At 56.4% G+C, this 24144-nt stretch overlaps 1 protein-coding gene across 4 annotated transcripts in view; it reads left to right on the forward strand.

Annotated features, from left to right (window-relative positions):
- Positions 1-24144, forward strand: part of PEMT (phosphatidylethanolamine N-methyltransferase) — an 84606-nt gene that overhangs the window by 54620 nt on the left and 5842 nt on the right. For all 4 annotated transcript variants that reach the window (XM_042914805.1, XM_042914806.1, XM_042914804.1 and 1 more), the window contains exon 3: positions 10731-10846. In XM_042914805.1, coding sequence (XP_042770739.1) covers positions 10731-10846 — 116 coding nt within the window. The remainder of the gene's footprint in view (positions 1-10730; positions 10847-24144) is intronic.

Below are 24144 nucleotides of genomic sequence, written 5' to 3' on the forward strand. Positions count from 1 at the left end.
ATTTTTTTTAAGTTTATTTATTTATGAGAGATATAGAGACAGCATGAGTCATGGAGGGGCAGAGAGTGAGGGAGACACAGAAACTGAAGGAGGCTCCAGGCTCTGAGCCGTCAGCACAGAGCCCAATGCGGGGCTTGAACTCGCAAACCATGAGATCATGACCTGAGCCGAAGTCAGACGCTTAACCAACGGAGCCAACCAGGCACCCCCAAAATACTGTTTTAAATTGCTTGAAAACAATTTCATATATAATTAGGTCCCTTTATTTTGTTTTTTGATTTTTAGTGATTACTTTGTTTTTATAAAACGTTAAATGGTCTCACGCTCAGGCAGGAGAACTTCTGTGTGCCACGGGCCCCTCAGATGTGACGGTCGTGCTGCTGGGTTGAAATTTTGCAGGTTGCCTGGGGGTGGGCGGCCAGTGTCAGGTTAATAAAAAGCTTTGTGCCCCGCCTTCCAGAGTATGGCTCGGGGACCCTCTCTCAGGCAGTCAAGTCCAGAAGTGAATTCACTGCAAGGGGGAAAGTCCCGGATGTACCTCGGAATTGATTTATTCACTGAAGAAGCCGGTAGGCAGTGTCCAGTGAGCAGGTAATGACTGCATGAGGTTGTGGGCAGCACTGAAAGGGCGTGTAGCTATGGAAGCCATTGGATGCGACCCTGTGCCGCTGGTTCTGTGTCGTGGAAGGGTGGCTGGCCCAGGCTTAGGGTTCCAAGGACTGAGAGGGTGCTCTGGTCAGATGGGGGTGGGGCTCACAAAGGAGCCAGGGCTGTGTGCACCTAAAGGACCAGGTAGAGCTGGGTGTCAGGGAAGGGTAGATGTGAGCAGCCCAGGGCTCCCCGGGGCTGGGCAGCCTTGCCTTCCTCCAGGGCCTTTGGACCCTCCCCTCTTCATGGACCCTCCCTCCCCCCCAACCAGCTTCCAGTCAGTAGCTTCCCATCCCTCCTGGCCCTTCCAAGCCCTTGCTCATTTCTACTTGTTTGTTTATTTATTTTGAGAGAGAAGGAGAGAGAACGAGAACAAGGTGGGGAAGGGCAGAGAGGAGAATCCCAAGCCGGCTCCACACCATCATCGCTGAGTGACGCAGGGCTCGAACTCATGAACCGTGAGATCATGGCCTGAGCCGAGATCAAGAGTCTGACGCTTAACTGACTGTGCCACCCAGGCGCCCCGCCCTCGCTCAGTTTTAGATGGAACCGCCTGTGTGGGCCCCACGGAGTCCGTCTATAGGACGGGCAGAAGCAGGTCAGAGAGAAGGTCAGAGAAGCTGCTCACCAGTCATGTTGGCTTGAAGGCCTCTGAGCTTTCGTACATTCACACATTCATCATTCACGAACCCCAGTGGTCACTGGGGTCCTTTCTGTGCCGGACACAACACTAGGTACAGATAGAGGTGGGATGCCATTCGGACGGTTAAGCCAGGCCCGAACTTCCTCAGTGAGCATGTGCCAGGAGTTCAGAGGTATGAGAAGGTCCTGGTTGTGGCTGGGATGATCTGGGACATTTGGCTCAACTGACTGAGCCATCAGCCTTTCTTCATCTGCATGGTGGTGGCCTGTCAGGCCGACAGCCAGGCCTTCTTTAGGTCTTTCAACTCCCCACCCGCCCACATCAGAATGAAAACAAACAGCATTGCTAACATCTGAAAGTTTGCCACGCTCCAGACGTGTGCTCCTAGCGTTCTGTGTGCATTAACTCACTTCATCCTCAGAGCAATGCTGTGCGATAGTGTATTATGTGATCGTGCACAGCTCCACCGTGCAGGTGAGGAAACTGAGGCAGAGAGAGGGAACGTGATCTGCCCTCGCTCGTGTTTGAACCCAGAACCCGATGCTTTTCGCCGGTGTCCTGTCCCGTTGGCCGCCATGATGAATGCTTAACGGTTGGTCATCTAGTGAAAAAGCCTCTATCTCACCTCAAATGGTGTATTTCAAAAATCCACCCTCAGGGGCCCTCACTGCAAGGACATGTAGGAAATTTGAGAGGCAGGTATGTGTCCAGAAAAGGTCCTCATCAAGTCGGAGAGATGGCTCTCGAGGCCCCAGCGTGGACGCTGAGAGTCTCCTCCCATGGCCCTTGCTTTTGTCTGTGGACTCCCAGAGGAAGGGGGGGGCAGGTGCTGGTGCTTTCAGTGACTGAGGCATCCTTGGCTTTAATTATCATTATGAAATTACACATTTTACACGAAAACAGGCACCATTTGTTATGAATGACTTTGTATGGCTTTCTCCCCGTTTTCACTTCAAAACATTCTACTGTCTAACACCACATCTGGTCTATAGTAGATCCCCAGTCAATTTGGATGAATTGGTAGATGGAGACGTGAAGGAGTAGATGATGGATGGGGGTGGGTGTGTGGATAGGTGGGCGGATTGAGTGGAAGGATATTTCTTTTATTCTTTTCTTTTAGAGAGAGAGAGTACGTACAGGTGCCTGAGTGCACGAGCTGGGGAGGGGCACAGGGGGAGAGAGAGAGAGAGAGAGAGAGAGAGAAAGAGGGAGAGAGAGAGTCTTAAGCAGACTCCATGCTCAGCCTGACGTGGGGGTCGATCCCACAACCCCGGGATCATACATAACCTGAGTCGAAATCAACAGTCGGACGCTCAACCAACTGAGCCACCAGGTGCTCCCTGAAGGATGCTTCTCATAGCCTTCCAGAGCTGGAGACTTGCCCTGGTCTGTCTGAAAACACATCCCAGGGGCGCCTGGGCGGCTCAGCCGGTTAAGCGGCCGACTTCGGCTCAGGTCACGATCTCGCTGTCCGCGAGTTCGAGCCCCGCGTCGGGCTGTGTGCTGACCGCTCGGAGCCTGGAGCCTGTTTCGGATTCTGTGTCTCCCTCTCTCTGACCCTCCCCCGTTCATGCTCTGTCTCTCTCTGTCTCAAAAAAAATACGTAAACGTTAAAAAAAAAATTGAAAACACATCCCAGATGTCCCTCTCTCTATCCCTTGTGGCCACAGCCCATCTTCTCAGCTGTTGTCACCCACACCCACTGTGTTCCCAGTGAGACACTCAGACAGTCACAGGATGCTTGGCAGGTCCTGGCACCCCCTGGTTTTAGCAGGTGCCACTGGCCTGCCAGCATCCCCGAGTAAGGATCTCCCGAGGACGCATTCTTATCTGGCCCCAGGCAGAGCAATCATGGAGATCTTCTATAATCTCACAACTCTCTGTGGTAGGCACTCTTCATATTTCAAGCTGAGGGAGTGGCTCAGGGGCACGCGGTCTGTAAAGAGCCTGTGGCTCTCAGGCCTGCTGATCTTGGCAACGACCTTGATGGTTTACACACACAGGACTTCCAGGTCGAGAGTCACTGACGTTCCTACTTCCACGCTCGCGCCTCTGCTCCCTGGGCCTTAAACCCAGCAGGCTTTGGGTCCGAGCGGGAGGGACACGTTGCCGTGCAATGCTGTGGCTCCTGGCTGAAACACATCACATTGTCTCGGGGACTTGCTGAAAGCAGAGTTCTCCTTCCCTGTGGACGCCGATGAGGGTTATCTTTGCAGCTAAGAGGGCCGTCATTCTCAGGGGCACACGGCGGGCCGGGCTTACGCGCTGGAGGCCTGACGTCTGAAGTCACCGTGGTGTGCCTGCTGGAGGCCGTGCGAGGGGTCCTGGCGCGTGGGCAACACACACAGGCACGGCCCTGGCGTGCGCCTTGTGTAACTCTGCCCACACACGCGCAGGCTGCCAGCGGCCCGCAGCTCACCTGCATGCAGCCCGCCGCGTCCCGGACCGCCGCGCCCGCCCCATCTGCCCGGAAGTAGGCCGCGCAGCCTCTCGAAGGGTTGCTGTGCGCGGGCAGGCCTGCCGTGGCCTCCTTGTCCAGATTTTTCACCTCAGACCGGATGCCGGGCTTTTAACGGGAAAACTCTGCATGGTGAACTGTTGTTGGGTCACAGGTTTTTAAAGTTCTGTGAGTTTGACCCAAACGCTTCCTGGGCTGCCAGTTGCAACCTCTGTCTGAGCCACCGGATGCTGCTGCAAGGGATACCGAGAACGGAGCCCCGGAAAGTGGCAGAAAGAAGCGTACACCCTATGGGGAGGTACGGGTGCTCACTTCTGGGGACAGACTTTGGAGCTGCCTCCTTTCAGGCCAGACCCAGCATCGTCATCAGCACCATCGGTGGGGGGGGTGGGGGGTGGAGGGGGGTGGGGCGCAGGAGTATAAAAGATGCCAAGCTTGCTCCAGGGGCCAGAGACATGAGGGAGAGACAGTCTCTTCCACCCGGACGAGGCTATAGGGCTGGCATGCTTTCATCCATACGTGCTCTGGTCTGCCCACCATCCTGGGAGGTGGAGAAGGGATTTACTACCTTATTTTTTGTACTTCACAGCTGAGTCGGTTAAGGTAGAGCCGTGATTTGCCTGCAGACGCACAGCCGGCTGGGGGGGGGGGGGTCAGGAATTGTGACTTGTGTCCCTGGATTTCCATCCCCTTCCATTCTTGCTCCACCCGCCCACGTCCTGTTTCTTCTGCCCCGGCACAGAGCCTGCGGGACACATTTGCAAAAAAAAAAAACAGAAAATGAATCAACACTTTGGAAGGCTTCCCCGTTACAGAGCTGAGCCTGGTGACCCTTGCTCAGGGGTGTGGGAGAGGCAGGGTTGCCAAATGTGGCAAACACAAGCACAGAGCCCCAGTTCAGTTTGGGTTTTAGGTAAACAGCAAAGGCAACATTTGGGACAACCGATGCTACAGATTATTTGCCGTTTATCTGAAATTCAGATTTACCTGGGGGGCCCTGTGTTTATCTGGCAACTTCAGGAGGAGGGAACGTGGGCATAGACTAGGGGAGGGCTGGGAACGCCCATCTCCATTTGGGGGATTCTGGAAATCTAGAAGACAAGCAACGCCAGGAACGGTGACAGCAGAGCGTTTGGTCATTCTGCCTCCTGTGCCTACGCCCACCGGTCCAGCCCGCGGGACAGTGACCTGCGTCATTCTACAGCTCGGCCCCTGGCGTCCAGCCCCCTGCAGTCGAGCTGCGCTGACTGCTTCCGGCCTCTTAATTGGATGAAGTGTGCAGCTGGGCGCCCGAGGAAGGGAAGGTGGGGTGGCCAGGCAGGGAGGCAAATTAACCTTGGCTTCAGCAAGGCCACTGGCTGCTGATTTATTGATTGCCTTGAAATAACAGCCCAATCTAACACAGGCTGACCGAAAGGCAGATAGTAGTTATTCATAGGACTCCTCGTTTCCTCTTTCCCACATTGCCTGGTCCCGGGGTCTGCCACTTTTGGTTATTAGATTGCTCAGAAAGCACATTTATTACCCCACCGTTCCCCAGGTGAAGGGGCGGGTGTGGAGGGCCACCTGGGAGATCAGAGGTGGCCATGTGGTCCCCAAAGGGCCTTCGGAGGAAAGACGTCCCATCATCCCCAGAAGAGCCAAGGCCTGGCAGAGGGTCCAGCCTGGGAGTCCAGAAGCCTGAGTACTCGTCTAGGCCCTTCCCAGCCCTCGGTTTGCAGGGCTGAAGAATGGACCCTCTTCCTGGTCACCCAGGAGGGTGCTATGGTTATAGAAGTGAGGAGTGTGGGCTCTGGGCCGGGGTCCGTTGTGCATCCTGGACACATCCAGTGAGCCCCACAGAAACAGGGGAGCGTCCCCTCCTTTATTATTATTTTTTTTAATGTTTATTTATTTTTGAGAGAGAGAGAGAGAGAGAGAGAGAGAGAGAGGAGAGAACGCATGCATAGGGAAGGGGCAGAGAGAGAGAGGGAGACACAGAATCCAAAGCAGCCTCCAGGCTCCGAGCGGTCAGCACAGAGCCCGACGCGGGGCTCGAACTCACGGACCGCGAGATCATGACCTGAGCCGAAAGTGGACAGTTAACCCACTGAGCCACCCAGGCAGCCCAAAAGGCCCCTCCTTTAGAGGCTGAACTCAGGACCCCGTGGTGTCACACGTAGAAGAGTCTGCCAGGGTATGTGACACTGACAGCCATTCTCGTCTGACCCTAGAGCTCAGATTCAACAAGGATTGGATTTTTTAAAAGCGGCTCTATGGAGGTATAGTATACATACTCTAAAATGCACTCATTTCAGGTGTACAACTTGAGTCTTGACCAAGGGGTGTGCCTGTGTAACCACCACTCTGATCAAGGTATAGAACATTCCCTTCCCCACACGCCCTCTCCTCCAGTCCAGCGCCCCCACGTGGCCTCAGTGCCCAGCCCCCAGCCCCCAGCCCCCAGTCCCCAGCCCTCATCCCAAGCCCCAGCCCCCAGCCCCAGCAACCACCGCTCTGACATCTGTCACTAGAGCGGGTTCCGCCTGGTCTAGAACCTCGTGTAAATGGAATTAGGCAGAAGGCACTCTTTTGCATCTGGCTCCTTTTGCTCAGCGTATGGTTGATGACAAGCATCCCTTTGCACGGTAGGATGTGCCAGTGGCCCACGCTGTGTCTGTGCAATCCGTACGGTGCGTGGCGGGTTTCTGGGAGGCAGAGCCATCCCCAGGAGCACAGAATGCCACCTGCTGCCACTTCCATCCTCCTTTTGCAGCTGGACAAACAGCTCCCGAGAGAGAAACGCCTCCCCGAGCGTGGAGAACACGCTGGGCAGTTCTGAGTCTAGCATGCAGTGTTCCCGATTCCCCGTCTAGCGCTTTCCAGACTGGGCTTGCTGGGAGGGCCACAAGCCCCTCAGCTAGAAGTACGTGACCCCTTATGTAATTTCTAACAGATTTCCATGGCCTTTTGGAAGCATAATCCCATCGACCGGGAGGAAAAAAATCAATGGCCTTTAAAGCGGTAACCTTAAAAATCGCATACAAGGAACGGATGTGCCAAAGACCGCAGATTTGAACCACAGCTGGCTAACTGGCAGGGTGGAGAGAGGGGCCTTCCCTGGATACAAGGAGCCCAAGGGGTCATTCTGCTGCTCCTCTTTCTGGCTGTGTGACCCCACCAGTGGGAAGCCGTGGCTTCCTCATAGGTAAATGGACCATATATCACCCACCGCAGGCTCATTTTGGGGGTTAAGCGAGCTCAAGGAAAAGCACTCAAAATTGTGAAATGCTTGAATTCATGGTTATTGTGATTTTTATCATTAGCCTCTTGGCACTCCCCAGGGTTCTGGGATGGTCACCAGCCCTCCTCCTCCCACCAGAGCTCCCTCTGCCCGGGTGTCCTGCCCACCCTTGTGGCTTGAGTCTGGAGTTCATGTTTTTTTTTGTTTTTTTTTTTTTAACGTTTATTTATTTTTGAGACAGAGAGAGACACAGCATGAACGGGGGAAGGGAAGAGAGAGAGAGGGAAACACAGGATCGGAAGCAGGCTCCAGGCTCTGAGCCATCAGCCCAGAGCCCGACGCGGGGCTCGAACTCGCGGACCGCGAGATCGTGACCTGAGCCAAAGCCGGACGCTTAACCGACTGAGCCACCCAGGCGCCCCTGGAGTTCATGTTTGATGCCAGGCTGCTTCCTCTGGCCAAGGACACCTCCGTCCACTTTTCCGCCAGGCAGTCACGCCGAAAGGGCTTCTCTTTACCCCTTGGTCTGTGCCCCTTGGTCGGCTGCTTTGGAGGGTGACCGTGTCTTCCAGGGGGACCTTCAGCAGGAACCCTGTGCAGGCCGCACAACCTGTCTTGAAGTCTGACCACCCCAGACACCCTCTGGATTTAGTGCAAATCTGCCTGGCTGGATTTCGTTCTATGGGATCAGGCACACAGATGGAAACTCTACTCCATATTGCTATCTTGGGAGACTCTGAGCTTCCTGAGGGCCGGCCTGGCAGTTTACTGAGTCTTTGAGCCACGGCTATACTTGGTGCAGTGCTGAGCACACGTCAGTTGGTTGAGCTGGGTTGAATCCTACAAGGCGAAGTGCTTTGTCAACATAAAAGTCTTTTGTGCATAAGAGAACATTATAGGGGCGCCTGTGTGGCTCAGTCAGTTAAGCGTCCGACTTCAGCTCAGGCGATGATCTCGCGGTTTGTGAGTTTGAGCCCCGCGTCGGGCTGTGTGCTGACCGCTCAGAGCCTGGAACCTGCTTCGGATTCTGTGTCTCCTCCCCTCTCCGCCCCTCCCATGCTCATGCTCTGTCTCTCTCTGTCTCTCAATAATAAACTTAAAAAAATTTTTTTAACTAAAAAAAAAAAAGGACATTATAAAGCAAGGGAAGACTACAGAATGGAAGAAAATATTTGTGAATCACGTATCTGATAAAGGGCTGGTATCCAGAGTATATAAAGAGCTCGTACAGCTCATTAACAAAAAGATAATCAACCCAATAGAAAGAATGGCAAAGGACTTGCACAGACTTTTCTCCAAAGAAGACACACAAACGGCCTGTGGGTGTTCAATGTTATCATTATTTGCGGGGATTTCAAATGGTGTGACTTTCATGCCACTAGAATGGCTACAGTTTTTTTATTATTTATTTATTTATTTATTTATTTATTTATTTAAAAAAATTTTTTTTTCAACGTTTTTTATTTATTTTTGGGACAGAGAGAGACAGAGCATGAACGGGGGAGGGGCAGAGAGAGAGGGAGACACAGAATCGGAAACAGGCTCCAGGCTCCGAGCCATCAGCCCAGAGCCCGACGCGGGGCTCGAACTCACGGACCGCGAGATCGTGACCTGGCTGAAGTCGGACGCTTAACCGACTGCGCCACCCAGGCGCCCCGAGAATGGCTACAGTTTTTTTTTAAATGGAAAATAGCAAGTGTTGGTGAGAACGTGGAGAATCGGAACGCTTACACACTGCTGGTGGAAATGCAACATGGTACAGCTGCTGAGGAAAACATTCTGGAAGCTCCTTAGCGAGTCAAAAATAGATTTACCCTATGACCCAGGGATTCCACTCCCAGATACGCACCCGAGAGAAGTGAAAACGCACGTCCACACCAACTGCTGCATGCATCTTCACAGCAGTGTTATCCATAGTGGCCGAAGGGCAGAAACAACCCAAATGTCCATCCCCTGCTGAGTGGATGAACTCAATGTGGTCTGTCCACACAAGGGGATATCATTCGGTCACGAAGTCACATGCCACAACGTGGATGAGCCTCAAAAACATTATGCTAAGTGAAGTAAGCCAGGCACAAAAGGTCGCAAGGTTCTGTTTATGTGAAACCTCCAGAAGAGGTAAATCCACAGATACAGAAAGTAGATTCGTGGTTGCCAGGGGCTGGAGAAGGGGGTGCAGGGTGATAGCTAATGGGTACAGGGTTTCGGTGTGGGGTGATGGACGTGTTGTGGAATTTGACCCCGGTGATGGTTGTACAACTGAAAAGCACTTTGAGTTTTATCACAGAAAATGTTTTTAAAAATCTCGAAATGGCCATGAGAAGTATGAAGTCTGACCCCGCGCCCCCCCGTGGCCATCTGCAGGGCACTGAGTGGTGCACTCGCAGCCCCTTGAGCGCTCAACCCTTCCTTTCCGAATGAGGCCCCAGCTTCCCGTGGGGTCAGCAGAGGCCGCCTGCCTGGAGCCGGACAAAGGGTTTGTTTATCTTCTGGGAGAATTGAATAGTGATGGCAACAGTGGATCTGCAATCGAGGGGAAGGCCCAGGAACCACCTCACTTACCTCCTTCCCGTAAACTCCAGCCTACACCCTCTCCCTCTAGCCCTCTACCACCCAGGAAATCTGAGGACAGGAGCCGCCTCCTCTAGGGAGGGAGTCAGAGAGTCAGTGGCCTTGATCTGCTAGTCACTGTCTCACTGATTAGTTGCCGGGAAAGACAGATTTGTTTGGGAAGTGGAACTGGGCAGCAGACAGAGTCATTGCTGAGGCCGTGATGGAGATAATGGCCCCACCAGCCCCCAGGATCTGGTCCTCCTGTAGGATCCCAGGACCACAGAGGGCCCCCTGGACCTTCAAGACCCTCCATATGTCTCACACACACACACACACACACACACACACACACACACACGCACACACACACACATTCAGGGCCCAGGTGGGTGACCGGCTCGCATAACCAGAGACCAACCACCTTGACTCCCAGCCACTTCCCCTGCAGCATCCCCTGCTGTGTATTTGCCTTTTTGCACCGCCCCCGCGCCCCCCCCCCGACCCCCCACCGGGCAGCAGGTGCAATGGAAGTCCAATGGCAGCATGTGTGCGGAAGGAGGCTGGGGTCCTGGAGGCAAGCAGAGCCGTCTGTTCATTGCACTCCGCTGTTAGCTGTTGAAAGTTGAGAGTCTAGATAGGATCCGTTTGAAAAACTACAATAAGGATTCTGTGGCTAAAATTAAAGACTCGCAAGTCTGTGCCTCAGGGGGCGCTGGGGAAGCAGAGGTGAGGGTGCGGGTTGCCCCAGGGGTGAGAGCGCCCTGCAGGCGGGGCGTAGGCACTGGGTCTGTGATCCCCCCTCAGCCTCCCTTCGTTCGCCAGCTCCTGTGTGTGTCTCTGTCCGGCTGCTCCTTCTCTGTTTCCGTGTCATGTGCCGAGACTGTCGGGAATGTGTGTGGCGGGACGCTGGGTCTGGAGCGAGGCCCAGAGGCTGGTCAGAGCCCTGCTCTGGCTGGCGTGCGTCTTCTGATCCAGGTCTGGTTTTGCTGCTCGATGGGTTTGTTGTGTGCTTCCAGAAGGCCCTTGTGGTCCGTCCAGACGGGCTGAGATCCACACGCAGCCGCTGCGTGCAATTCTCCCTCCTTGGAATGGGGGCTCCAGAGCTTTAGAGCACAGAGAGACCTGCTCCCCGCTTCCCCCTCGGCCCCGGGATTCTCCCCAGTGAACATCTTATGTTGCCTTATTCTCTCCTCTGCACCGTTTAGGTGGCGAGATGGGAACAGAGAACCCGCAAGCTGAGCAAGGTCTTCCGATCCCCCTACCTGGCCTGCTACTCCCTGGGTGCTGCCATTTTGCTCCTGAACGTGCTGCGCTCGCACTGGTAAGCGCTTCCCGGGCCGACCGGCCGGATAAAGTCCGTTTCCATTGGAGGCATCCAGGGCACCTGAGGGGGCAGCCCCTGCAGGCAGTGTTACGCGGGTGGGTGCATCCAGATGCGGGGAGCGTTGCGTCCGAACGCAGTCACCCCCTCCCTCTCTGGGCCATCAGACTCCCATCCGCAGAGGAGTCCTCGTGGCCCCAGGAAGGCGACCGTGCCACATGCCTGGGGTGCAGGCACGGAGGAGCACCGCGGACAAGGCCAGGTGGTCCCCAGTCTCAATGTGTAGACCAAGCTGCTGCAGGACTCCCCTCCAGGAAGTGTCAGGGCAGAAGGCAGGTGACACTTGGGGACTGGGCCTCACGCAGGCTTTTTATAGCAAGCTGCTCAGCTCATGTCTGGACCTGACGTGTTACCTTCCTGCCAGGAGAACTCATTCCAGATGATAAAGTGCTGCCCTCGGGCCTGGTGGCGGGAGCTGGTGCTGATGCTCAGACAGGAGGCGCGGTGCCCTGCAGGCCACCCCTGAGCCCGGGGTCCTACCTCCACTGCTCTGTGAGAACAACTGTGGGCGCCACACTGGCTCGTGGACTGAACATGGCCCGTGCGGTGCTGGAAAAAATGAGCGATGATGGCACAGGAGAATTGCAAGGTCCGACTTGTCATGACAGATCAGAAGCCCTGGTGGCCCCGGCCCCCACGTGGGAGCGATCACTGGGGAGCCGAGTGGCGGCCGCTCGCCACGTTCCCCACACCCTGCCTCCCCCTGTGGGCCCTGGGGAGAGGGATGGCTATCCCAAGGGTCCTGGTCTTCAGAGAGGGCGTGGCCCCTGCCCTGGATTAAATGACACTGGAGACACTTCTCCAGAGAGGCCTTATTCCCCGCACAGAGGGGCAAGGGGCTTGGCTCGAGGCCCTGCCTAGGGTGCCTCCAGGCCTGCATGGCCCGTGTGCTGACCAGCTTCCAGGCCCTCTGACCCCAGGGAGCGTTTTCACATTTGTAGTCTCTGAGCAGAGAAGGGTTCCATTGTACAGACGAAGAAAGTGAGGCTTGGCAGGAAGCAATGGTTTGTTCGAGGTTTTCCAGCTCACGGAGCCTGATGTGGGCGGGAGACCAGGCTGCATCACGCTGGACAGCAGCTTAGGGAGAAAAGACCCCATTCACTTAGGAGGTCACACTGCCAGTGCGACCTTGGGCTGGGCTCATGGGTGTAGGAGGGGTCAAGGGAGGGGGGTTGGTCCTATTTGCCTACCCTTGCTGAGTGGGGTGTCGCCCCTTAAAATGGAAGGGGGCCCTGGGCTGCCGTCAGCTGGGCAGGACTCAGTAGCACGTTTGAGCCCAAGCTGAGAGACCAGGCCCCCTCTGGCAGATGGGGGGCTTGCTTCTCTGTGAGTCCTGCCCCAGGGCTGCTCTCTGGATTCCAGGCACACACTCCCGGGGCCGGGAGGAGGGCCGGTCACTGTGGTGAGGCCGAGGAAGGGTAGAGGGCTGGAGAGAACTTGCCCTTGTCCTGGCTCCCTGGTCTCAGTGCATGCTGGGTCCCCACCAGGGCCTGCACGTGGCCCGGGGAGGGCTTGGGCCCCACGGCCCTCAGCCCAGAGGCAGCAGACCAGGTGTCTCCAGAAGCATCCGTCACTGCCCTGAATTGCTACTATCCCTGAGCACCAGGCTCGGGCAGCCGTGCTGGGCTCCTACCATGGCTCCTCACGCTTCACCCCAACCCTTTGGGGGTGGGTATGGGAGCCCACGCGTCAGCTGGGGGCCAAGGCTGGTGAGCGGTTGAGCCAGGAGGCAAACCCAGCTGACTCGGATGTGCTGGCCCCTCTCGGGGAGCCTGTCTGTGTCTCAGTGCCGAGTTCCCATTTTCCTGCCCACCTTGGTAACGGAGCCTCTGTCTCACCCCTTGCTCAAGCCGGTAACTTGGGAGGCATCCTTAATTGTTTGTTGTTATTTCCCTGCTCGGCCCAGCAGCACACCTAGGATCCCCCCTGGGGATCTATCCTGGATCTACCCTGGGATCTGGACTTGGGATCTATACCCTGGGTCCACCTCTGAGATCTACCCTTCTCCCTTCTTGCCTCTGGATTACGCGGCATGGAGGCCCTCGGGGATCCTGTGGGGATGGGCGTCGACTTGTGTCAGCCCTGCCTAGCACCCCCGTCCCGCTCCCCTGTGCGGTAAAGAATGACACCCGGTTTCCTCATCTGGCCCCGGCCGTGTCTGGGTCACCTCCCCCCTTCCCCTGGCAGGGCCCCTTCCCTGACTCTTCCTGCTGCCTCATTTCTGTCGGGTCTGGCTCTCCTCCTGCCTTAGCTCCCGGCATCCATAGCACCTCCCAGCTGCACCCTATGTGTGGAAGCCCCAGTGCGACGACCCGCTCCAGCCACTTGTTGGTCTCCGGGGCTCAGAGGGCTCAGAGGGGCTCAGTGAGCACTCAGGCTCAATGCAGAGTGGACCGAGCCTGCCCTGGGAGGCCGGCTGAACCCTGACCCCGGAGAGAGAGGCCACAGGACGGCTCCGAGGCTCCAGTGCAGCCTGAACACTGAGGAGTGCACCAGACACGTAAACGAGTTGCTCGCTCCTTCTCTCCCCTGGGCCTCACTCACTCTGCTGTGGTCACAGTGCCAGGGTTACAGAGAGGTCTGGGTTTCCCTCCCACCGCGCTCACCCATGGGGACGTGGCTGCCTGGGGTGCTGGGGGCGGGGAGAGAGGGTCTGGCCCAGACAGCCCACTCTTGCCTTGACCGGCAGGTGACCACAGGGCTCCTATGAAATGGGGGGCCTGCCTCCGTCACCTGCACATGCACCCCCGGTGATCCTTCGGTGTCCCTGGCCTGGCTGGGCACGGGCTCAGGTGGGGTGGCCCGTGGGGTTAGGTTGGGGAAGACTGTGGGGTCAGGCCACACCTGTGATGTGGTAGGAAAGAGGGAGCCAGGAGGGGGTCAGAGCCCGGGCAGTGAATTCACGTACCGGGTCGGGTTTTCAATTTGCAAGGGGCTACTTTGCCCTCCTGCGCTAACCTCTTTCATTGTGCAGCTGAGACGGACGTCCCTTTGGGTTCCCACTTGGAGGGGTGCTGAAGCAGGGAGAGGGAGGGAGAGGGGAAGGGATGTGGGGAAGGGAGGGGAAGGGGTGGGGGGAAGAGAGGAGAAGGGGCGGGGGGGGGGAGGGAGGGGAAGGGGTGTGGAGGAAGGTGCCCTCCCAGCAGAGAAGCTGTGCAGGCGGCAACAGCCAATTCGTGTCTGCTCCGGTTACGAGACCCGCACTCCCCGTTGGCTGCTGGGCATGTTCGGGCCTCCTGTGCTGCCCACCAGCCTAACTCTCCTGTGGGGTTCCTCCCTCAATTACTCGGAAAACTCAGACGGCAGGGCGGCCCGAACAGGCTCCTTCCTTGTTCCGCAGCCCCGATCGTGGCGCAGTCCAGCCTTGTTAGCTACTCTCCAGCTTAACTGATTTTTCCCTTTGTTTTCTTCCCTGAGGAGCCTTTGCCCAGAGGGCCTGCAGACACTCTCACCCTTCGGAATGAACGAATGAGTGAATGGATGAATGAATGAATCCCATACCCTCTCTGTTCTGCCTCCCAACTAGTTGTCGAACTAGTTCAGGGGTTGGCAAACGGTGCCCCAAAGGCCCAAGCCCACTAGCCACCTGCCTTTTTACGTCTCACGAGCTCCTCTAGGTGCAGGTGGAATCAGACGGTATTTCCTCCTTTGCGTCTGGCTTATTTCATTTAGCGCAACATCCTCAAGGTTCGTCCCTGTTGGAACACGTGTCAGAATCTGCTTCACAATGCCAAGTGAAATGAGCTAGACACAAGGACTAACGGTGCCTGATTCCACTCATATGTGGGATCTCAAAGCATCCAACTCATCGAACCAGAGAGTAGATGTGTGGGAGCCAGGCCCCGGGAGTGGGGGAAGTAGGGGGACATGTTGGTCCAAGGGGACAAACTCGCAGTTAGAAGATGAGCAAGTCCTGGAGATCTAATGCCCAGCATGAGGACTATATGCTTAATTCCGTCTCGTATACTGAAAAGTTGCTAACAGAGTAGGTCTTAGAAATTCTCTCTGCGCGCCCACACACACACACACACACACACACACACACACACGACCACTATGTGAGGGGACGGAGGTGTAACCCACCTTATTTTGCTAATCATTTTATAACACGCGTACATGAAGTCATCGCGCCGTGTGCCTTAACCTCACGCGAGGGGATATGTCAATTCTGTCTCAGTAAAACCAATAAAGAACAAAAGGATTCTCAACTTTTTTTTAAAGACTACCCTTCCTTCTTGAGGCTGAATGATATTCTCTCATAAGCAGACACGACGTGTTGTGTGCCCATCTATCCGGGCACGGACTCTTGGGCCACTGTCACCTGTCGGCTCCCGGACTCGTGCTGCTGTGGACGTGGGCCAGCCCTGCCCTTGATTCTTCCATACCTAGAAGAGCATACGGTAGTTCTGCGGTTGACTTTTCTGGGGAACTGCCATACCGTTTCTCGCTGTTTGACCTTCCCACCAGCCTTGTTCGAGGTTTCTAGTCTCTCCGCACCCTCGCCAGTGGTTGCTATTATTATTTCTTGATAACGGCCGTCCCTTTTTTTTTTTTTTTAATGTTTATTTATTTTTGAGAGAGAAGGAGCACAAGTGGGAGAGGGACAGAGAGAGAAGACAACACAGAATCCGAAGCAGGCTCCGGGCTCCGAGCTGTCAGCAGAGAGCCCCACGCGGGGCCCGAACCCATGAGCCGTGAGATGGTGACCTGAGCTTAACCCACTGAGCCACCCAGGCGCCCCGATAATGGCCATCCTTAAGGGTGTGGACTGTTTTGATCTGTGTCCCCTGAGCGTTTTTTCACGTGCTTATTGGCCATCTGTCTATCTTCCTTTGAGAAATGTCTATTCAAGTCCTTTGCTCATTTTTAAGTCAGGTTGTTGCTGTTGACTTGTATACACAGCTTCATTTTAAATGGTTCTATAAGTGTCTACATGGTATCCCAGGTTTTGCCTCTCGGCCTACAAAGCTGAAAAATATTTATTTTCTGGCCTTTTGTGAAAAAGTTTGTCAGTCCCTGGACTGGTGGGTGACTAAGATCCCTTCTAACTCAGATCCATAACTGTGTGATTTTCCGTGTCAGGTGTCAGCAAAGTTTTTCCGTAAGGGCCAGATTATAAGTATTTTTGACTCTGAGGGCCATGCGGTCTCTGTTGTAACTACTGGAGACAGCCCGTCAGCATGTAAAGAGTTGAGTGTGACTGCGTTCCAATAAAACTTTATTTACAAGCACAGCCAGCGGGGCCAGATTTGGCCACAGGCTGTGGTTTGCCAGCCCCTGCTCTCCATGAAAGGAAAGTCCCATGGCCGCCTTTGGACATCCAGGTCCGCCTGGAGGATGACGTCCGGGACCCTGGGAGACGGTGGGAGTCAGAGCAGCCTGGGGGAGGGGCAGGTGCCCTGGGTGGGCCTCAGCTCTGCTCTCGATGGGCTGGCCTTGAGCAGGTCACTGAGGCCGGGTTGGTCTCCTGTCTGAAACGGAGAAGGAGTCCTTGATCCTCTCCCAGGAGGGGTCACCCGTCCCTCACTGACCGGCTCCTCGCCGAGGCTGTGGCCAAGCAGGGGATCCCGGGCTGGGGCAGTGACGGTCAGACCTTCACGCTTCATTCTAGGCAGCCAGTAGGAAGTAGGAGGATCTGTGATGCCTGGATCAGGCAACTTCTCCGGCAAGAGCTAGAAGGCCCCAGGTCCCTGGTCTCCTGACAGGGGTGCCTCCTTCCTGCAGGCCCCCAGCCCAGCACTGCGGGTTCCTAGGAGACCAAGCAGACAGGGCCACCTTCAGATGTGTATACACCAGCAAAGACCTCTCTGGCTTATTCTTGCATCCGGGGCCTGGGAGAGCTGGGAGGAAGTCCCGCCGTGTCCAGCTTCTTATAGATGATAGCTCCTCAGCTCTCCCTTCTCCCTGGCTTCTCGGTACTGGTGTTGGTGTGGCCCGGGGTCTGTCTTCCGGGCCATGACTTTTCTCTTGGTTGGACTGGCCACCCCAGAAAGTTTCTGGGAGGAGAGAGAGGATGCTCACAGGCAGGACTGTTTTCTGTTCACCTTCCCCACCAGCAGGCTCTTTCCTTCCCCTCTGGCCCTTCTCCCACTGCCCTTCCCTCTGCCAGCTTGGTGATCGGGTGGGTGGGGCTTCCAGAAAGGCTGGTGAGAATCCTGGCAAGACCAGCTCCTGCCCGTAGCCGACAGCCCCCCCACATTATCCCGAGCACCCCTTTCCACACATGGCTTCATTTGATTCTTCGAGATGTGTTCTCTTTTTCTTTTGTCGTAAAATACACATAGCACGACACCTGCCACTTAGCCATTTTAGACTGTATACAGCTCAGTGACGTTTAGTACACTCGTAATGTTGCACAACCAGTTTTGGCTAATTCCAGAACTTTTTCACCCCGAACGAAAACCCTGTACCCATGAAACACACGCCCCCTCCCCCCCACCTCACCCCAGGGCACTGGAAAATCTGAATTTGCTTTCCGTCCCTATGGATTTGCCTGTTCTGGACATTTCCAATGTGTCTGTTCTTATCTGTGTGGAAGCCACAGCTTCCGTGGTCGGGGCGGGGCAGGGGTGGGGGGAGAGCAGCAGTGAGGCAGGGTGGGGGGCAGAGAGCACATACAGCACATGCACGCAACTGAATGGAGCTCAGATCACGTGGCTGTCAAAGCCCTGGGCAGGGGTGGCAAGAGACCACTGAGCAGCGGGTCTGCTGGGTGGTCAGGGCCCCGTGGCCGCTGATGGGGGGCAGGGGGGAGGGCCAGGCATCCTCGTCAGCCGGCCTGCCCCAGCCGGGCAACCAGAAGTGGTCTGGGGGCCTCGGACAGGATGAGTAGACTCCTTATCTGGAGGCCATTAGCGCTGACCTGTTTGTGCAGGAGAGGGAGGCCTGACGGGCTGGGGGGCCTCTGGTGAAGCCCCCTCCCTGCCGGCTGCATCCCCTGCACAGCCAGTCTCAGTGGGATCCTGGTGGCCTGGAGCCAGGGTGGCAGTGTGTGGACAGCCAGGCGGGGCCCGGGCTCCCCGGGGCTGGCACTACAATTGCCTACCTTCCGCTAGGATCGCGGCCTCACGGCAGATGTGCAGGTGCACAGGGCCTCAGGGGGCCTCAGGTATATTGATCAGTCCCTCAATGGAGCTGTATTCCAGGACCCTTCAGAATTGCCCGAGGTCTGGTGAAAACAGGGACATGAAAGGATGGGGACAGCCGAGCAGGTGACTTCCACTCACAGCGTGGGGCGCACCTCCAGCAGAAACGGGGCTGGCGCCGGGGCCAGGGCGCCTTCTCCCCCTCCGTGTGCTAGTTGCCCCGGGGGCAGGTGCACGGCGTGCACGGACTGGCCAGATTGGTGGGTGTCAGCACGTGTGCCTCTCTGTCCCTGTTGCCATCTGTGTGCCAGTCATTCCTGAATCCAGGGCCCTGCTGGAACCGCTCACAGGACGTGGACAGGGCAGGCCCGACGGGCAAGTGGCCACGCAAAGGCGCCAGCAAATGGGGCAGATGGGGACCGTTCACTGCAGCGGAGGGCTGTCAGAGGGTTCCGTGAGAGTGTGGCTGGAAAATGGGGTGGGGCCTCCCTGGGGCTCCCGGGCTGCGGGAGGACTCAGATCCCTGTTGCTGTAGGGCCGCGGTGCTCGGCTCCTAGTGTCCCCACTGCTGCCGGGAATGTGGTCCTCCCCACGGCACAGTGCTCTGACTTCTTCCAGGCCAGCGGGAAAAAGTCTCTTGGACTTCCCTCTGCCCTCCAGGCCCTCTGTGAAAGGTTCCCCAGTACATCCCCACTTGACCAGGGTAATCTCCTTTCCAATGAACTGTAATTACATCTGGAAATGCCCTCACTTAGCCCCATCAGGAAGTGATGCCTTGGTGTTCGGAGGGCAGCCCACACCCAGCGGGAGGAATTCTGCGGGCCGGTACTGGGGAGCCCCTTGGAGGCCTGCCCACCCCGTGGTGGAAAGGAGTTCTAGGCGGCGGGAACAGGAGGAGCAGGTGGGGTCAGCTTTAATTCTGCAGGCTGGGGAAGGGCCTTGGTTAGACGTGGGATATGCAGTGGAGGTTCTCCAGGAGGAGGAGGCTGGGGCAGGAGGCAGGTGGAGACGGAGGCCAGAGCTGGGGAGGAGCCAGAGGTCCACGCAGACTCAGAGTCCTGTGATTGGGCAAGTGACTGACGTGGGAATGAGGGGGTCCCCTCAGACACCTTTCGTCTCGAATGCCTAGAGTTCTGTCGTATCCTGCCTGGGCCCAGGGGAACTGTGGGTGGGGCCTGTGTCGGGACCTTTGGAAGCAGAGACCTGAAGCCCCTCAGTGCAGGTGGGAGAGCTGGAGAACTGGCTGCTGACCAGGAGGGGGGCCAGGGAGTCTGGGTTAGGCTACTCTGAGGCACACGGGGCCTGGCTGTTGGATTTCGAGGACGCTGCATCTCAACAGGGTAGGTCCAGATATTGGGGTCAAGGCCCAGGTAGTGGGGGCCGAGGACCTCCAGCTGGCAAAAGCAAAAATAAGGCAAAAATAGGGCCCTGCCCCCAGCACAACCGCCCGCCCAGCCCTCTGCCCCCTGAGGCCCACTAAGAGGCTGGTTGTCGCCTGGGCTCCTCCCCTGCCCCACCCCCCCAACCGCTCTGTTTCCTGATTTGTAAGATAAGACAGACCCTCTCTTGGCTGTGATGGGTTCTGGAGACACTTTGAAAAGGTGATGTGTTCATCAAATGTGCGGGATCAGTACAGCATCATAGCCCTAAATTCTAGACACCTGATGACTTTCCAAAGGGTTACGTAGGAGAACATTTTTGTTTTGTTTTGCTTTAGCACTTGTAGGTTTATTTTATTTTATTTACTTTTTTTTTTTAAAGATTTTTTTTTAATGTTTATTTTTGAGAAAGAGAGAGACAGAGCATGAGCAGGGGAGGGGCAGAGAGAGAGGGAGACACAGAATCCGAAGCAGGCTCCAGGCTCTGAGCGGTCAGCACAGAGCCCGACGCGGGGCTCGAACCCATGAACCCCGTGAGATCATGACCTGAGCCAAAGTCGGATGCTTAACCGACTGAGCCACCCAGGCGCCCCTTGTAGGTTTATTTTAATGTGGATTAGGAAAAAAATAAGTCCACGCACCAGACGCCAGCGTTCATGAATCGTTTTGCTCAGCGTGGCTGGACCCTGAGGAGCGCGCTAAGCTAAGCCTGAAAGGTAGACTGTGAAGTGAATTGCCGTTCAGGTTCGCCTGGAGAACACGTGAGGGCGTCCTCGAAGGGCAGAAGTTTGTCAGCGCTGGTCAGTTGCAGACAGACATGGCCACCGGCCGGTCTCTTGGCCGAGCCGGGTGCCTGGGGTGTGGTGGGGACACAGCGGGCTGCGACACCCTCTGTCCGCCTCCACTCTGGGTTCCGGGATTTCAGGGGAGCAGAGCACAGACATCCTCAAGTCACACGGGTGACCGAAAGCTCAATCCACGTTTTAAAAATAGAACCCGAGACAAATGAATGAGTCTCTCCACTCCCACCCCCGGTGCAGAATATTTCCAAAGGAAATTGCCTCCTGTTATTTCATTCTATTATGAAGCGTGGCTCATAGAGCCACTCATCCCTCCATTAATTTTCCATAGGGAATGGACTGTGCCTTCCCGGCTTAATGGAGGATCTAGAACACGACGGATCACCTGACTGGGGCCGGGCCCTGCCCTTCCAGGAAACCTGACGCCTGTGGTCCCAGAGAGCCCGTGGGCCAGGCAGTGCACAGGGCATCTGCACAGAACCCTCGGGAAGGGCCTTGCCCGCTTTCTCTGCTGACCCCAGAGAGAATGGCCTGCAGAGCTTTGCGGGGAGTGGGTGCTGAAGGAGCCTGGAAGGTGCTTTCCGCTGGCCCCTTCTCTTCCTCTCTTCCCACTGGAGAAGGCATGGAAAAGGAGCCACACGTGGACAGAGGCCCGGGTCCAGTCTTGGGCAGCTGCCCAGCCGCTTCAGGGCCTTCTGCCCATCACTGGCCCTAGATCTTCCCTTTGTTAGGAATCTCCATCTGCTTCCAAGCAGATGGCTTCTCCTGCAGGGCCATCCCCCTGGGAAGCTGCTCCAGGCCAGCACATCAGCGAGAAGTTTCCATTTTCATCGCTGCCTTTGCGGCATGCGCTCAGAGCCAGGCGACTCACGGGCTTCTTGGAGGATGTGAGTGAATTCTGGTGGAGGAACCAGAGCCAGCCCGGCGCGGAGCCTGAAACCGAGGCCGGATTCTCTGGAACCCCGTATCGGTCCCCTCTGGGCGGTGGCGGGGCTCCCTCGGCCCCCTGGGCCCCCAGTACTTGCCCTCCTGCTGCAGTAGCTGACGATGTCCCCTGCTCTGCTCCTCCCCGCCAGTGACTTCCCACTCACCAGAGCACATTCCAGACGACCCCAGGGCGCGTCTCTTACGCAGGCTGCTTTCACACCGAGCTCCTGTGCTGGGCTCTGCCCCCAGCCTCTGCCTGGGCTGTTCCTCTTTCTGGAATTCTCTCTCTGCCCTTCTCCTGATGAGTTTCTTCATCGGATCCCAGCTTGAGCCTTGCTGAGGCCTCCCCTAGACCCGTCAGGTGTGCCCGCCCATCCCGTGGCGCCTGGTGCTTTATCACACGGTGTCACCCTGCGTTCACACCTCTGTCCTTCCCACTGTCCGCAAGCCCCATAGCAGAGCCCGGCATGTCTCACGCTCACCAGAGTGTGCACAGCCATCGGTTGCAGCTCGACACAGGGTGATGAGGGGTTACCGTCACCGTCTACAGAGGCAAAAGCCAAGGTTCGGGGCACCCAAGTCTGAAAATCGGTGCCGCTCTTTGCCAGGGGCTCTTTTATTGGGCTGCCATAAGGTGCCCCCCCCCCCAGAGCACTCGAGGCAGATGGGTACGCTGGGCTGGCCAGGGGGTGCCCGCTGTGCCTCATTTCCCTCGGTTTGGGGCCAGGGGGCACCCCAGGCAGGGAGGAACAGGTGCTAAACCTGCCAGGGGCCAGGCGGGGGGGGGTTCACTCGAGCCCACAAGAGCACAGAGGCCTGAGCATCACCCCCACCCACCCACCCACCCACCTACGTACGTACTCTGTCTCTGCTGGGTGTGCAGGTGAGCCCCACTCGGGGTGGGGCGGTCAGCCTTACCAGAGCCCGCGCCCTCCTACACACAGGAGAGGTGGGGAGGGTGCGGAGGCTGGGCGGGAAGCTGCCTGTTCCACGGCCTCAGCTGCTGGGTCTGCGGGGCTGAAGGTGTGCCTGTGTCACCGGGCTGCCCAGAGGGTGAGGGCTGCTGGTTTCCCAGAAAGTCAGGTGAGGGCAGAGAGGGGTGGGGCATGGGTGTGGTGACCACGGACAACAACAGGGTGTACATGACCCTGAGCCGATCCCAGCGGCTTAGCCTGGACCTTCGGGGTGACCCTGAGCCTGGGCGGCCGGAAGGCTGCGGGAGGGCGGTGGTGGGTGGAGAGCCGGGGGTGTGGGCAGCGTGACCGGTGTATAGGTGTGCTTTGACATACATGTGCCGCTGTTTGACAGGTCACCATGCTGGCCTCTGTGTGCAGCGGGAGGGGAGGGAGTGGGTAGCGGGTGCTGCTTTTCCTCCACTTGATGTGAACCATAACCCGTCCTGTCTGGTGCGTGCCAGGTGCCTGGGAGATACTTGAGCGAAGCAGAAGCAGCCTCTGTTCTCTAAGAGCTGAAAGTAGTTGGGGAAGAGAGTTCGAAGGGGGTGGTTTTTAGCTCAAATCAGGATGGTTTTATGATAATTTGAGTTTCCCAGTGGAATGAATGAGTGAGGATGGTGAATTTGTTCTGCTTGAAAGAGACTTGCAAACAGAGGTACCTTGTGACGGATGGATAGATACAGGATAGACTGATGGATGGATGCATGGGTAGATGGATGGGTGAGTGGATGGATGGGTTGATGGAGGGATAGATAGATTGATGGGTGGAAGGATGGGTGGAAGGATGAATGGATGGAGGATAGACTAATGGATGGGTCGGTGGAAGGAAAGATGGATGGGTAGAGGATAGTTGGATGAACGGATGGATGGATGGATGGAATGATGGATGGACAGAGGATAGACTGATGGATGGGTGATGGGTGGATGATGGAAGGATGGATGGATGGATGGATGGAGGATAGACTAATGGATGGGTCGGTGGAAGGAAAGATGGATGGATAGATAGAGGATAGTTGGATGAATGGATGGATGGATGGACGGATGGATGGAATGATGGATGGACAGAGGATAGACTGATGGATGGGTGATGGGTGGATGATGGAAGGATGGATGGATGGATGGATGGATGGAGGATAGACTAATGGATGGGTAGGTGGATGGATGGAAGGGTGGATGGATAGAGGCTAGATAGGTGGATGGATGTGTGGGTGGGTAGGTAGATAGTGAGCTGCCCAGCTAAGAGGTACCTAGTAAAGAGTGAGTACAAGCAGTTGTCCTGCATGAGGCAGGAGAGCCCCATGTCTGTTCTGAGTGTTATGATCATGGGGGAGTGGGAATTATATGTTAGTGGTACACGCATGCACTTGCTCCCATGCACATCCTTTCCTTTGAGTATGCCCCCCCCCAGTGCCAGCTCCCCACTAGTGAGGCAGACCCTGAACCTTGCTTCTATGCATTACCATGAGCCCAGTCACTTTGCCCTGCCTGCACCATACCTTCCCACCTTCAGTAGCCAGTTGGAGAACCTGAACTTCCAAACCCACGAGCCCAGTCCCTTCCCCCCTGTTTTCATCACTTGCCATTTAACAAGGCCTCCAATGGCTTGGCCCCAAAAGGAGCTTGGTGGGGGCATTTCAGAGGTGAAAGGAAGACATTAAGGGGCCTCTGAGGTGCCACCTGGGATGCAGCCAGCCCTGCCAAGGGACTGTGGAGGCCGCAAAGGGGGCAGAAGTGTGCCCCAGGCTTCTGGGCACTGTGTCCACTCTAGGGGCGTGCGATGCCACCACCACACACACGCTCTGCCAAGTGCAAGGGCACGTGGGCACAGCCAGGGGCATGCATCTTTCCTGATTTGAGCCACATTTGCCTCTGAAGTACTGGTTCTAACTGGACAGGAATCAGAGTTTGCAAACTGGTGGTCTCTGGGCTGAATCGAGCCCGCTGTCACACGGGAGTCTAAAGCAGTTATTGTTGCCTATTGCTAATAATTAGAGTATTTGACATACAAGTCATGATTTCTGGCTTCTTAAAAAAATAAATTTAGGAGGGCCCAGGCTCCTCATTCTGGTCACTTCTCTGGTGGCAGGAGGG

The sequence above is a fragment of the Panthera leo genome, chromosome E1 (assembly GCF_018350215.1).
Source record: "Panthera leo isolate Ple1 chromosome E1, P.leo_Ple1_pat1.1, whole genome shotgun sequence".
NCBI lineage: Eukaryota > Metazoa > Chordata > Mammalia > Carnivora > Felidae > Panthera > Panthera leo.